This window comes from Nycticebus coucang, chromosome 2 (genome assembly GCF_027406575.1).
Source record: "Nycticebus coucang isolate mNycCou1 chromosome 2, mNycCou1.pri, whole genome shotgun sequence".
Classification (NCBI taxonomy): domain Eukaryota; kingdom Metazoa; phylum Chordata; class Mammalia; order Primates; family Lorisidae; genus Nycticebus; species Nycticebus coucang.
The window spans coordinates 154,870,283-154,886,248 of NC_069781.1; the positions used below are offsets into that span (position 1 = coordinate 154,870,283).

General features: G+C 43.5%; 1 protein-coding gene across 1 annotated transcript; it reads left to right on the top strand.

Annotated features, from left to right (window-relative positions):
- Positions 1-2,895: 2,895 nt before the first annotated feature.
- LOC128572540 (ras-related protein Rab-2B-like) lies at positions 2,896-3,540 on the top strand. Its single transcript, XM_053572569.1, has 2 exons — positions 2,896-2,941; positions 3,014-3,540. Exons 1-2 carry the CDS (start codon positions 2,896-2,898, stop codon positions 3,538-3,540), a joined length of 573 nt encoding a protein of 190 aa, XP_053428544.1.
- The last annotated feature ends 12,426 nt before the right edge of the window (positions 3,541-15,966 follow it).

Genomic DNA, 15,966 nt, shown 5'->3' on the forward strand with positions numbered 1-15,966 from the left:
CTAGAAAGGAGTTCATCCTGGGATTAGTAAGGAGGGCAGTGAGGAGCTGCAAAAGGTCACAGCCAGCAAGGCACGTGCTATACAACTTCCGTGGCAGATGTGCAGGTAAGGAAACTGAGGCTCAGTGATCTTATCAGTCTCCTCGCTCACCTAGTGGAGAGCAAGGATCTGAACTAGGCCTGCCTTGCCCCAAGCCTATGTCCAACCATTATATTCCTATACCTCACAGAATCTTTCTAGAAACATCCACTAGTATTCACTAGTGCTGGCAAAGAACGAAGGAGTATCACTAAGCAGATGCTCAGCCTAGAGGACTCAGGCAAAAGCCAGCAAGTGCTCCCGAGCACGACTCAGGCCTTCCTCAAAACACAGGGCCGTGCTTCCTGTTCTCTGGCCCTCACCATCGCAGTCGGAGCAGAGACACTCAGGGCTGCAAACTGCAGCACTGGAAGGAACTTTAAGGCCATTCGTTTACCACCACCCTCTCTCCCCAAACAGGATTTCCATCCACAATTGTCTCCATGAATGTCACCTCCTTGGTTTGTCCCTTAACACTTCACTCCAGCTTGTGACAATCTTTCCTCACCGTTGAGTCCTTGCTTCCAATCTGTTCAGATATCAGACAGCAGCTTACCAAGCTAATTGAGCCGGTGGTCTTTGAGCAAGGGTCCAAAAAGCTCATTAGTGAGGAAAAAGAAACTTTGTAATGTATATATTCTGGCTGCTCAGGGATCTTTGGGGCTTACCTCCTCTTTTTTTGTTCCAAATAAATGATGCTGTTTTATACCTGGCTTCTGCAAAGATGAGGTTAAATGACTACGTTTAGCCTAGCACAGTCCAAAAAGTGCCTTAGCTTATTTTAGTAGCACATGAGAGAACACAGAGGGGCAACTGAGGGTGACGTGTTCTCAGCCAGCAAAGTCTCCTGCAGGAAATCACTGACGCCAGCCAGCTGCTCCAGGCCCCTGCTGGGCTGTTCCTCCTCCTCCCCTATCTCTCAGGGGATGGCCATCCCGCTGTGGCTTGCCGGCTCTGGAAGACAAAGAGGACAAAGCTCTCAGTCTGCTGTGTGCCTATCTCTAACACATCCCCTCCTGAAGCCATGGACAAACGAGCCCTGCCAGGGTGGGGGCAGCAGGAAGTGTCCAGCAATCCTCTTTTCCCTTGAAATGGGATTGGAAATGGGGTAATCGTCTAAATGGGCAGTCCTGATGAGTCGATAAGCATAACTCCCATTTTATTACGGGGAAGAGGCCACCTGAGCGAGCGTAATCCCTCTGCTGGGCAGCCAGCCGCCACTCCACCCCTCCACCACAGCTGCATTAGACTGATGGGAAGAGGCTGAGCTCTAGACAAACTGCATTTCATAATGGCATTTAAAAGCACAGATCATGGGTTATGTCAGGGCCAGGGCACTGCTGACCAAACTACCTCTCCCCTTGACATTACCCTCTTCCTCCCCTAAATACTGATGGGCACTTGGGGTCCAAATGCAGGGCCACTTTCAGCCAGAAAAGGTGAGGAAGATGTCAGGGAAGATCCCAACTTAAAATGGATTAAGGAAACCTGGTATAATAGAAAAATCATGGGTTCTAGCCTCTAACAATCACACTACCTCTTGGGGGCCTCGGTCTATGAATCTAAGGCTTTTTCTTCTCCCATGTGAAAACACACAGATGCATGATTCTCCAACCCAACAGGAATTCCACCCTTATAGTCTAATTCCTTTGTGTTGCAGAGGCTACTTTACCTTGTATACTTCCCTATTGGAATCATAATCTTCTACTTTATTAACGAACTTTTGTTTGGGGGCTAGAGGTCAGTGGTGTCATCACAGCACAGCAACCTTGAACTCCTGGGCTCAAGTGATCTTCCCGCCTCAGCCTCCCAAGTACCCACAATTACAGGAACCCACGATCATACCTGGCTAATTTTTTTTATTTTTTGTAGAGATGAGGCCTCACTCTTGCTCAGAATAGTCTCGAACTCTTGAGCTTAAGCAATCCTCCCACTTCAATCTCCCACAGAGCTAGGTTTACAGGCATGAACCATGTGATTTGCATTAATGAACATGGAAGATGATGGTGTGGTAGTAGCTGGAAGTGAGGCCCAAGGAATTAGAATAGGCAGGGAAGGTGTAGCCAGGAAGATGGAAGGGGTTTAGGAAGGGAAGTAGGAAAACATCCAAGGCTACATCATCTGGGGTCCACCCCATGGGTCACAGTCCACACTGAGAATGGATGAGGTCAGGCAAATGGACTGCAGATTAGAGCAGCTGGTCCTGCTGATGGAACTCAGGGACTTCTTAAGGGGATTGGTGGGATTACACCAGCGGTGCATCTTACAAGGGTATATGTGAAACTTGGTAAACGGTCTGTGAAGCTAGTGAATGATGCCCCATGATTATACCAATGTACACAGCTATGATTTAATAATAAAAAAAAAAAAAGTCACTACGGTGCATGTCCATTTGACTTCTGAAATGAAGCTCTACCTTTACCCCATTCATTGTTATACTCACTCACTGCTCAGCCAGGAGGCAGAGAAGTGCTGCAAAACTAGACTGGATTTAGATTCAGAATCTTGGCGGTGCAGTATTTACTTGTCACATGACCTTGAATAAGGCATTTACCATTCTAAATCAGCAAAAGTTAATGCCTGCCTTGCATACTTTATGGGCAGGTTTGCCACACTGCACAACTCCAGGGGATGTCATGCCCATGAATGTCGACATGAACAGTGTGGGCCAATAATGGGCAAGGTACAACTCACACTTGCCACAACTCCCAAATGTTGCAGCCCCACTTGTATAGTTTAATAATGTCAAATGAGGAGAGGTCAGAGGTAAGTGGCTGTAGAAGTCAGGCCTACCTGGAATCCAGAGGAATCGGGATCATGACTTATGCTTATCTCTTCAAGTACATCATCATCAGAGACTCAGGTGTGGTGAAGTCATGTCTCCTCCTGCAGTTCACAGACAAGTGGTTCCAGCCCATCCACGGCCTCACAATAGGTGTAGAGTTTGGAGCACGTATGGTCAACCTTGATGGGAAACAAATCAAACAAATGAAACTGCAAATCTGGGATATGGCTGGGCAAGAATTCTTCTGTTCTACCACCCATCCCTACTACAGGGGAGCAGCTGGAGCATTGCTGGTGTATGATATTACAAGGCGTGAAACTTTCAACCACCTGACTTCACGGTTAGAGGATGCCCAGCAGCACTCTAGTTCCATGCTGATTGGGAATAAGAGTGACCTAGAGTCTCGCAGGGATGTGAAGAGAGAAGGAGAGGCCTTTGCTCCGGAGCATGGACTTATATTTATGGAAACTTCAGCCAAAACAGCCTGCAATGTTGAACAGGCCCTTATTAACACAGCCAAAGAAATATATAGGAAGATCCAGCAGGGTTTATTTGATGTCCACAATGAGGCAAATGGCATCAAGATTGGGCCCCAGCAGTCAATTTTAACATCACTGGGACCCAGTGTCTCTCAGCAGAACTGTCGTGATATGGGGTCCAACTCTGGCTGCTGCTGAACATCTGGCCTGAACTCTTTTTTTTTTTCTTCCTGGAACAGTTTCAGATCAATAGGCTGAATGAAAGAGATCTTACTTGCTTGAACTGAGAGCAGCCTCTTTTCAAAGTGTGATGTTTTGCCTTTCCACTTAAAGACCAGGGAAGAATTTGGGCCCTTGCTGACCTGTCTTTCTTTAGGGACATGAACATTCTCTATAGATTAGGGCTCTTCTCATTCTCTTATTTTAAAATTTCTAAAATGTTAGGATCGAAGTTGTCACAGTAGTTCAAAAATAAATAATTTCATAAGCATATACAATCTGTTGCCCACCAAGAATTAGGGTCAAGGACATTCTGCTTGAACACCTGAGATTATTGTGATCTGAGTGGCCTTTACGTGATAGATCCTCCGCTTAGTAATTTCACTGAGTTTTTTTCCTGCCTTTGGGGGTCTACTTGCCACTTTGTAAGAATTTTTACAGAAGGCAATTCCTTCTGTTTGCTTAAGGATGCTGAGCACTTCTTTACTATCTAATTGCCAGTTTCTATCTCTTAGAATAACTACAAAACTTCTGAGAGCAGAAGAGTTGATCCTAGACCTATGGACACTTATTACCTGAAGAAAAATCTGTTCTCTGTTCATTTTGTTTTAGGGACCAGATCTAATATTGTAGTGTCTTTCATGAGATAGACCTCTACTGCTTCACCATACATACTTCTTAAGAAGACCTCGTTAGACTTTGTACTTTAATCAAGCTAATCTGCTTATCGAACATGACACATTTATTCCTATTTCCATATCCTTGCACATACCCTACTCTTTCACGAAAATTATATTTAAAAGTCAAATAAACTTTTTCTCTAGGAAGCCTTCAGTGACTTGACCTAGGGACTTCTAAGCAATTATTGAAACAGTCCCTTTTAGCTTTCATATGTTATCATATGTATATTCATATGTATATTTATTTATATGTAACTTTGTAAATATGTTTTGTAGTTGTTTTATGTGTGGAATCTGTCTCCTCATATATGTTTTAAACATTTAATAACAGAATCCGTGTCCTTTTATTTTTACAAACAATTCCCCCCACCATTCTTCCATAGTGCCCAGTGCTGCTCATTATGTGATCATTGAATTTGACTGAAACACTTAAGAACTTAAAGTTTATTTTAGGCTTTAGAGGAAAGAAAAGGCCTTAAAGTTATCCCTCTGTAATTCTACCTAGCTCTTCCATCTCCTAGCCCTGGGTACTATATTATTCTTTCCCCTCTCCACTCCTACTGTTCCCTGGCTCTTTTCTTCCATTCCATGCAGCATAAAGTAAGGCTGCTTGTTACCAAGTGGTCAGATGAGTGGGTACTTCTCCAGCCTCTCTCCTTTTCAGAGCATATAATACTGTCTTAGCCAAATTTGCCTTTGCTTCACTCATCATGCCGGCTTCTGGGTCAGTTGATATATCTTTTTTTCTTAATGTCCCATTTTCTTCCACAGCCCTGTGGTCTCATGAATTTTTAAAACTTTTTTTTGTTGTTGGTTGATAAGTTGTTTCTTTATTAAATATATGCATGGTTCAAAGAAAATGTCAAATGACATAAGCTGCATTAGCGAAACACTACTAACACAGTACTGTTATATTAGCCACATTCTAGAAGAGGCTGCTAGCTAGATCAACAAAAGAATTTTAAAAACCCAAAAAATTTAGTAGATCAAGTTAGAGCAAGAAAAGACATATTCACGAAAAGGTAAAATTTAGTAGATCAAGTTTTGCATTCTATCCAATTCAACCATCACGTCACCCCTTGTGATTCAGACTACAAGAACCAATGAAAAGAACAGATTAAATAGGAGGTGTGGCCCAAATCCAGAGTAAGGCAAATACCCTTCGTTCCGTATTACGTGTCTCCCTGGTCCCAAAACGCTCCAGGGATCTCAATGAGAACAGGCTGCCAGGATGGACATCTCAGGTCAGGACAGGAAGGTGGAAATCAGAAATGTACAGCCCAAAAGCAGTTTCCTTGGATTTCACATCCCTTCATATACCAACTCGCCTCAGGGTAGCAGGTCCTGATGGCTCCCTCTCTTCCTATTATGGATTAAATGTTTGGGTCCCCTCCAAATCCACATGCTGAACTCTAATCCCCAATGTATGGTATTTGGAGGTAGGGCCTCTTTGGAGAGTAATTAGGCCATAAAGATGGAGGCTTCATGAATGAGATCAGTGCCCTTTGAGGAAGAGGCCAGAGAGCTCACTTGCTGTCTGCCTGCCTTGTAAGGGCACAATGAGAGTCAACTGTCTAAAACCCAGAGGGGTCTTCACCAGAACCCAGTCATGCTGGCATTCTCATCACAAACTTGCCAGCCTCAAAACCTGTGAGGAATACATATCCATTGTTCCTAAGCCACTTGGGCTATGGTACTTTGTCATAGTGGCCTGAACAGACTAAGACACCTCCCAACCTCCCACAGAGCACATTTGCCTAGGAAAGGAGAGAGACCCACAAACTCGTGACTCTGCTACTGCCAACTACCCCCACTGACTACAAAGCTCCTCCCACTCTTCCCATATCCATTGGCAAGGTTCAGATCAGGCAGGTTAAAAATGATGAAATCATGTAGAGCCCTTGATGCCTTGATTTCTTTCCTGGAGGGTAGGGGAGTGAAAATGAAAACAATGGAAAATACTAACCTTTATCCCCATCTTTCCATTTCTTCTTTCACTGCCCAAATTCAGGTGGTCTGCATCAGATGCTGCCTAACATGACCCCCTGATACCAAGCCCCTTTACCCTCCAGACTTCAACACAGTACCCCTCTCAAAAACACAGCTCTTTGCTGGTCCCACCCATCCCTTTGTTTGTAACAGGATGAACAGTATCCCCAAGCCTAGAGGGCACCATCTCAGCCATAGGCTTGTTCCCAACCTCCCCTCTAGCTACTGCCCACCCCCATCTCCCCACCCAGGTATCCTACATTGCGGCCCCACAGGGTGGCTCTCCATTCCTGAACAATTTCCCTACACCTGTTCATTCAACACAAGTTTTGCTGAGAGCATGAGGTGTATCAGGCACTGTGTTGGGCTTTGGAAATGTTGTAAATGCAAACCCAACCTGGATCCTGGAGCTCACAACATTTTGGGAAAAACAGACATCAATCAAGCAAGCACAAAAAATAAATGTGTAATTATAAACTCTGATATTTGATAAGGAAATGTGCTCTGAGAAGTACAAGGCAGGAGGGCGGAGGCAATCTGGGGGACCAGGGAAAGACTCTATGAAGAGGTGATATTTGAGCTGTTACCTGAAAAATGAGAAGAGATGAATGAGAAGAGGCAGAAGGGTGAGAGAAGGGGGTGGTGGCAACAGCAAAGAGCTTTCCAGGCTGAGGGAACTGCCTGGGCCTGGGCCCAGTGAGTGGGCCCATGCTGCTTGGGACAGAGCTGGGGGTGCCGGTTCATAATGGAGCTGGGGAAGTTGCCAGATCAGAGCATAAAGGTCCTCAGAGGTCCTGCTGAAGATCTGAGTCTTCCTCCTTAGAGAAATGAGAAGATATTAAGAGTTTTTAAGCAGGGGAGGGGGTTAGTCTGGGGAGTTTGTAACATGATCAGATTTGCATTCAGAAAACATTTCCGCTGTGGTAAGGAGAAGGGACCAGAGGGCTCTGGGTGGATGTGGGGGCCACTGAGGTGGAAATTGCATCCATCCCATTCAAGACATGCAGATGTAAAATTGGCCTGGGAGCTGGCAGTGGAAGAGTAAGCCAAGCAAATGAATTTACCAAGCCAGAGTTTATAGAACCAGATGGATGGGTGGTACCATCTGGAAAGTTGGAACACCAGAAGATGATCAGATTTTGGTGAAAAGATTCTGAGATCATTTTGGGACAGAATGGGTTTGGGGAGCCTTTGAAGCTTCTATGTGGAAATAACAGTGATGGATGGGTCTAGGATGGAGACACGCACTTTGAGAGCCATCTGCACACAGACTGCAACTGAAGATGTGGACATAATGAGATTACCTTATGGCATCATGTAAAGCCACCTTCTCTCTCCAGTCACTCCACCTGTACCTGTCCCCACACGGGGAGATAGGACTCTGCTGCCTCATACTGACCCCACACTCCTCTCTACCTGCTCCTGCTGCTACAGCAGCTCTTGTATGGTTTTATGGCCACTCACTTACATGTCTATCTTCCCCCATTTATGATCTAGAAACACATTGGGACAGAGACACATGGCTCTCCTCCTGATGTTCCCATCACACAGAGCAAAGCCTGACGCCTTCAGTGAGTGGTAAGATACAGGCCCACTTTTCTGACCCACCACATAGCCCCAGTACAATGTTGCTCTGGAAGTAGGTGAGAACACTGGCCCAGATCCAAGAGCCTCATCTAAAATACAGTCTCAGCATCCTCAGAGGAGAAACTGTTCCATTTCACTTCTTACCTCTACATCCAGAAAGCCAAAATAAGCACTGAGAATTTAAAAAGAATAGTTTTGATATTTTCCCACTGTTATGACAGATAAGTGAGCAAACAGATATTTACTGGGGATGTATTTCTCATCCATTAAAGACTTCTTAGGGGCAAGGCACTGACAGGTAGAGAAATGGGTAAGTTCGGTCCTCAAAGAGCTTTTGGTGCAATGTCTCACTCAAATCCCAGTGTGCTTATTATAATTCAAAACAAAGTTGTGCATTATTTCATGTGCAATAGCTACAAAAAAAAAATCAAAGACTGAGTCCTCAAGGAGCTTAAGAAAGAAATCTCAAGAAAATGTAGAACAAACATGAAAATTTATCTTTATCAATTAATGCAGAGCCACCCTACCCTCTCCAGTGTCTTTTTTCTGATTAGGGAAATGTGCCTTTCCTCCAAAATGATACATGCCCTCAACGGGACATATGATGTAGCTGGATTTAAGCCCATTTCTCCCTGACCAGACATTCTTGTGCAGTGCACAACCCACAACACATATGTGGCACCAGTAACAAGTGCTGTTCACAGGAAGGGATTGATATAGGATGTGTGAGCCAAAGAATTGATAACATTGGTTGAGTATGAAAAGAAATAACTGCAAGGGAGGCCACAGGCATATCTAGTGACAAGTCAAGTTTGACCAAGGTGAAGGGTGCACTTGATGGAGTAAGGAAGTAAGATTGGGAGGCTTACCTGGAGAGTAATTAGGGAAGCCCTCCAACATCAACTAAGGGGTCTACCCTTAACCTTGCACTGCCTAAGGCCATTACCCTTTTTTACCAAAGTAGTACCATGGAGAGTTGGCTGCAGTAAAAATACCTACCAATGGGCGGCGCCTGTGGCTCAGCGGGTAGGGCGCCGGCCCCATATGCTGAGGGTGGCGGGTTCAAACCCAGCCCCGGCCAAACTGCAACAACAAAAAAAATATAGCCGGGTGCTGTGGCGGGCGCCTGCAGTCCCAGCTACTCGGGAGGCTGAGGCAAGAGAATCGCCTAAGCCCAAGGATTTGGAGGTTGCTGTGAGCTGTGTGACGCCACGGCACTCTACCGAGGGTGATAAGGTGAGACTCTGTCTCTACAAAAAAAAAAAAAAAAAAATACCTACCAATGTAAATACCCACTTTCAACCTGAAGGTCTATCACGAGTTCAAGACCAGACTGAGCAAGAATGAGATCCCATTTCTACTAAAAATAGAAAAATTAACTGGGCATGGTGGTGGGTACCTGTAGTCTCAGCTATTCGGGAAACTGAGGCAAGAGTATTGCCTGAGCCCAAGAGTTTGAGGTTGCTGTGAGCTGTGTGTGACACCACAGCACTTAACTGTGAGCATTAGAGTGAGACTTTGTCTAAAAAATAAAATAAAAAAGAATTCCGTGGAACAAGGAAACAGCTGAATATCTTTGTACTGACATAGAGCCCCAAATAAGGTCTAATCCCCTGCTTTTGTAGTTGCCTAAAATTATGTTTTAAGTACAATATATTTTATTGTTGTAATAGTCTCATTTGATGAATAGGATAAGAAAGCAGGCAATTAAGGACACGGTCAAGGTCAAAGAAAACATTCATAGTGGCAAAGCTGTGACTTGAACCCATGCTCAATGCTCAAGGTTGTCCAGTCTCCCTGCACTTGCCTCAGCAAAGTCCGTCTTTCACCAGCCACTCCACTGACTACTGGAGTCTGCCAGCCCTGGGTCCTTTCCAAGAAAAGACAAAGCCTCCAAACAAACAGTAACGACATTGATTATTCCAAGCCAGAACAGAGGATTCTGGACCATTTCCTTAAACCACTTGCTCCACAGTACCCAGCCCTCTCCCCCAACACCCCAACACTCACCCCACCAGTCTCAAAAAAGAAATGTACAATACTTCATTAACATGAAGGGGAAAAGAATTCCCTGTAGTTTTTGCTGTCTCATTTCCCTAGCTTGTCAAATGCCAGCAGTAAGCCAGTCTGGCTGCATTGTTAGCTTGGCTATATCTTATTTTTGTAGTGTTTTGCAGATTGAAGCAGCTTCCCCACCCCCCACCCCCAACTGGGCAAAAACATATCACCTTTGAGCTTCCTTGTATATCACTCAAAAGATGTTCCTATTCTCCTTGGATTTCATAATATATTACAGTATTCTCTTCTGTAATCACAAGCCTTTTTTTTTTTCTCTAAGGAAGAACATAAGATTTATATTTAACACCATACTACAAGATATGTGATCAAAATATAATTAAAAAAATAAATGGGAGACTTTCCAATATGTCATGAAAAGGTTAAAAAGCATGCTGTTCAAAAGCTAAATTTCAGTTATCATATTTACATTCTCTTTTTTTCCCTTCTGTTTCACCCTTTTGTTACTAAGGAAGTTGGAAAGAAAAGGGATTTGTCTCTTTTTCTCAAAAACCCATGTCTCACTTCTGAGTTTCACCACACCTGAATTCACACATCTCCCACATCATGATAATTACCTCCATGGTAACCACTCATGACATCACAAACACCATGTGAAAGCAGAAGAAACAAGAGCTCCGGAGGCCTTGTTTAATACAAATGCCCTCCATGACCTAAGGAGCTCCAAAGCAGGAACAAAAGGAATTTTGTCTTGAGATTTTAGCAGAAAAGTAATTCTTGAAATCTATCCTTGGATTTTAGTACTTATTGCATTTCAAAGCTTCTCACTGTGAAGGAGCCTGTGAATATGGTCAAAGGTTTACGAAATTTCCAAAATGAAAGCAAACTAATAGATTTCAGTCTGAAGACAAAAGTCCTTAACTACAGTTGGATCTCACAGGTATTTCTGATAGTCCAAAAAGGAGCTCTTGAAATAGCCCCATTCAAGAGGCTATTTAAGGGAGGTAAGTTTTATAGAAAACAACCTGTTCCTAAAAAAGCCTTTTTCTCTTATGTTTTTTTACCCCAAATAAATGAATTGCCCAAAGCCTGAAGCCAAAGTTAACAGTTATAAATAACTTGGTGGACAGCGGCCATGAGAAGACTGGACATACCACAACCATGGGTGTGGACAGCACACAGGCCTCACAGAGGAGAATGGAAGTGCTTCACTGTGAGACACAGTGGTGAGATACGAGACAAAGGTCAACATCTACTCTTCATGGGCATTTTTTTTTCTCCTGCAAATCGTTCAAGCTTTGGGACTTAAAATTGTATTCCAAATACAACTCAGATCTATCAGGGCTCTCACAATATGGATTTCAAGATGGAGACATCAAAGTGCATTAGGTACTAAAACCAGTGTGGCTTCCTCCCTCCCTCCCATCTCCTTTCACAAGATGCTATTGTAAATTCAGGTTGCTTTAATCTCTGTGATTGAAGAAAGAAAAAAAAAAAAGAGAGAGAGAAAGAGAAAAGAAAATTGCAGCTTGAAGAGGAACTGAACTCATGATCCAGGAACTAGAAAGTGAACATTACCCAGCAAGTACCTCACTTTAATTACTGGCCTGAACATTGGTTTCAATTTACATGTGTTTTAATTAGCCACAGAAGGGCTCACCTATTATTCTCAGAACACAAAGTTTAAAAAGCAAATAGAAAATTGGAAAAGAAAGGCCTACTGAAGGGCCTCCAAGAATTAATCCTTGCATTCTTCTCATTTTTTTCCCGAATTTGGGAATAAAAATTGTCACAGACAATTTGATCTTAGGGAAACACCGAGCTGGAATCATGAATACAAAGTACTTGCAACCAGTATTTTAGCAAACAGAATTTCAGAAGCTTAAGCAAAGAGCCAAATATAGAATTTGGCATAAACAAAATAACACAACTACGTTTCCTCCTGAAATGCAGGAAATCAAACTGTACAAATATGCTTGCTGATGGAGTGAGTGAAAACTCCAGAATTCCTTCACTCTTCCCACCTTTAATGTCCTTAAACTTTTATTTGCATTTTTTAAAGTATGATAATTGCTTTGCTTATCTATCTTGGAGTGTTAGTTTCTACCAACAGAAGAAAAAAGATTGAAATTAATTTTAATTGACTTTAATTTCAAAAATGTGGGATTTCTAAAAAGTAGAATTTTCAAAACAACTAGATGTTGCCAAAGCTTCAAGAAGCCTTGGAATGACTGTAACGGGAGAAAAATGTGTGGCTGACTGATTTACCAAGGACTCACAGTGATACCCAGGGATAAAGTAGTTTTTAACTAGGAAGAAATAATCTTTTTATTAAGTTTTGAACACCTAAGTCCAACCCCACTAACTGGCCGACAGTTGTTTAAGCAAGTCTAACTGAGCTCCTGCCCTGGGTGAGGAACTTTACTAAACGCTTTGGATAATAAAAAGATGTTCAGTACGTGGTTCTTGAGTTTGTTAAGGGAGGTAAGACCTCTACAGATCTGTGGCAACCATTTCTGTAGTCAATCTGCACTCTAAAAGTTCTAAGGAACTGGAGAATTAGGGACCATAGTGGGCTCTATAGAAATGAAAACAATCAATCTGTAAGAACTGAGCAAGAATCAGTGGAGAGGCAGAATATCTCTAATGCCCCAGAGCCGGGAGCCTGGGATATATTAATAAACTATTTAGAATAATGAGTAGGGGACTGGCTTTGTTCTGTGTCCGATTGTGGCCAGGGTATGGAACAGAAAGGGGATCCTGCAGTTTAATGCCATGTGCCCAAGAGTGGATAATATAGTGAACCTGTGATCTCAGGATTTATGTGGGAATCACAGGAGGAGAGGAAAAGGGGGGCAATGGCCTGTAGTGAGAATTCAAAATTTTGGATAGAGATGTCATTCTAAGTTTCTATAGCAGGAGCCAAGAAAGAGAAGGAAGAAACCCAGTCAATTATTAATCTGTTGAGCTCTACAAACTTGCCCAGCTTTGTCCTATTGCCCTGGAATGAGCTTCCTGGGCCCTTCATAGGTACAGTAGCTCTCACCTAGTACCTCTGAAAAGACATCACTCTGCCTCTGAGATTTACACCAACCATGACAGACCAGAAGACACTGGATGCTGCTTCTGGGATGGCCACAAACCCAAGAGAGCATGTTAGGGATCATTCACCTATGAACCACAAAGTCCTCAGATTGTCATCAAAGCTTGGGACACTTGGCAAGGTCTCTTGTTTCCAAAGTCATAATGGGAAGAGCTTTGGGCTAGAAGTCAAGAGAGTGGTACTGGCTGATCCTGGCTGGGACACTGACTCCCTGGGGACTTTGGGTGAGTCTCTCTCTCTTTGTGGCCCAATTTCATTTGATAAATGAGAAGGTTGGAGCAAATACTAGCTCTTGGGTTTTGCATTCTATGAGTTGGGATCAAGTGACTGTCCCAGGTTCATACAGCTATGTAAAAGTGAGACCCTGGACCACATCCTGTGTCTCCTGACCATCCATCTGTGTGTTCTCCACAATGCTTGGCTACAAGAGTGAGAGATGTTAACAGTAGCAGCTAATATTCATTGAGTGGCCACCACATACCAAGTACTGTCTCTAGCATGTCTACACTACATCTAGTTAATCTTCAACATCAGCCATTTGAATTCGATAAAATTTTCAAATTATTTTACAGATAAGAAACAAACACAAGTGGCGGGTGCCTGTAGTCCCCGCTGCTCGGGAGGCTGAGGCAAGAGAATCGCGTAAGCCCAGGAGCTGGAGGTTGCTGTGAGCTGCGTGATGCCATGGCACTCTACCGAGGGCGGTACAGTGAGACTCTGTCTCTACAAAAAAAAAAAAAAAAAAGAAACAAACACAAAAAGAGTAAGTCACCTACCCATAATAACACAATTGTAAATGCAGAGGAAGGATTTGAAGTCAGACAGTCCAATTCCAGAGCCCATTATCTTCATCTGCACTCTCCACGCTATGAAATAGAATAAGAAGGAGCAGCTCAGTGACATAAGGGACACAGGACCTAAAAATAGAAAATATGGCAATCTTCCAGTGGTGAATTCACATTGGAAGTATGAGAGCTTTCAGAAGAAATATTTTGGTTAATGTTGCTTGCCTGCACACCTCCCCATTTCCCTCCCATAGATAACCACATGGTCAGTCCCTGGGGGATCATTTAAGATCCAGTGGTCTTAAATGAGGTCAGAATGGAACACAGATAATGACCACGTAGAAAATCAGAAAGCAATGGCCTCCTGGCTGACTCCTCTAACCTGTAAGACCAGGAAAACCAAAACCACCACAGATTATTTTTACTATAGAATAAAACCCAAGAGGAGTCAGCCTCTTGAATCTTTAGGGAGCCACACTGACATCACCCCATAGCACTCACACAGGCTTGCCCAATAGAATACAACTTGGATATATTCACAACTGTGCCAACACATGTTATTTTAAACAGGGAGAAGGGGTTAAAAACACTAAAACTTCTTTCTAAAGGCCTGCACAATATGGTCTGTGTAACTTCTTTTACCTATAATATCTAAGCTCTCTATTCTAGGAGATTTTTGAGTTAATTTTGAGCAGCTTTTCCTACTGCTAATAAAAATGAATTAGTATGATGGAAAGAGCCCTGGGTGAAGACTGGTGACTTTGTTTCTTTCACAGCACTTTCAATGAATGGCCGCTTGGTCACTGGACTCTCCCAAGCCCTGGTTCCTCCTCTGTAGACACAGGCCTTATCTTCTCTATGAGTCAGTCAGGACCAGGAACTCCTGAATTGTGGATTTTGCTAGATGGATCCACTGAACAAAATTGTGATCCATGGAGATTAAATTCAAATAAGAAATGAGAGGCAGTGCTCTTCTGAAAGAGAAATAGGTTCAGATAAAAAGCTGAGCTTCTCTCTGTCTCTGGAAGGTTGGCTCAGCACTGACCTGCTGCCCAGGCCTTGCCTTGGGGGATCCTCAATCTATCCACACAGCAGGGAGGGTGAAGGCGCCACCTTCTCTGGGAAGCTATTTGCATGAAGCAAAGCATTGCAATCCTACATGACCTCCCTAGAGGGAAGGTTTGCCTCCTTCTAGGGGAGACCTTCAGCAGTACACTCAGTAGAGTACAGGAGGTAATCAGCTGAATTGGACAGACAGGGCTCAGAGGAAAGTCAGGTAAGAGAATACTGGACCTTTCCAGGACTGAGACACAAGCCTCCTCGTCACGCTTCATGATTCTGCCTTGTCAGACTGGGTTCTCCCATAGTTCTCTAAGAAAAAATCTTTTTGTGTTCTTGACCCTCACACACACACCTGGATGATGGCTCTTTCTCCCTGTCCCCCTCTTCCAAGATTGTATTTACCAAAATCTGCAGTTTTCTGAGCCTCTAAGATCCTTCCAAGGCTGTCCGCAGATGCAGATTAACTTTATTCTATAGTACTTCCATTGTGCAGAGTTGTACTCAGTTGCTTTAAAAGGAGCTTCGCATTTTCAGCTGCCCAAAAGCCAAAGGTACGTCTCCTGTTTCCTAATGTTCTTTCACTAGACATGAAGCAGCAGGGATTCCTTCATGTGGGAAGAGGGAGACCAGGTAGCTCAGCACCTGCCACTAAAATATACAGCTTCTGAGGACAGGGATGTTATACTCATTGTGTAGAACCAGAAATCAGAACAGGTCTTAGCACATAGTAGGTGCTCAGTAAATATTTACGGAATGGTTGGCCAGATGAATGAATTCTGACTTTGAAATTCTAGGGCTCTCTGATTCTTTGGGCTGTGTTAGTTGCACTCTGATTCTAGTCATTCACTATCTCCTAAAATCTTCCACTTTTATCTCATTTCCACATTGATCCGGTTCCCATGGACTGGTTGGTTTCTTTCTTTTCATTTTGGAGACAGAGTCTCTGTCACTTGGGCTAGAGTACAGTGCTGTCATTATAGCTCACTATAACCTCAAACTCCTGAGCTCAAGAAATTCTCTTGCTCCAGCCTCCTGGGTAGCTGAGTCTACAGGAACATGCCACCGTGCCTGGATAATTAGTTCTATTTTGTAGCGAGAGGGTTTCATTATGTTTCTCAGACTCGTGTTGAACTCCTGGTCTCAAGTGATTCTCTGCCTCAGCCTCCCAAAGTGCTAGGATTAT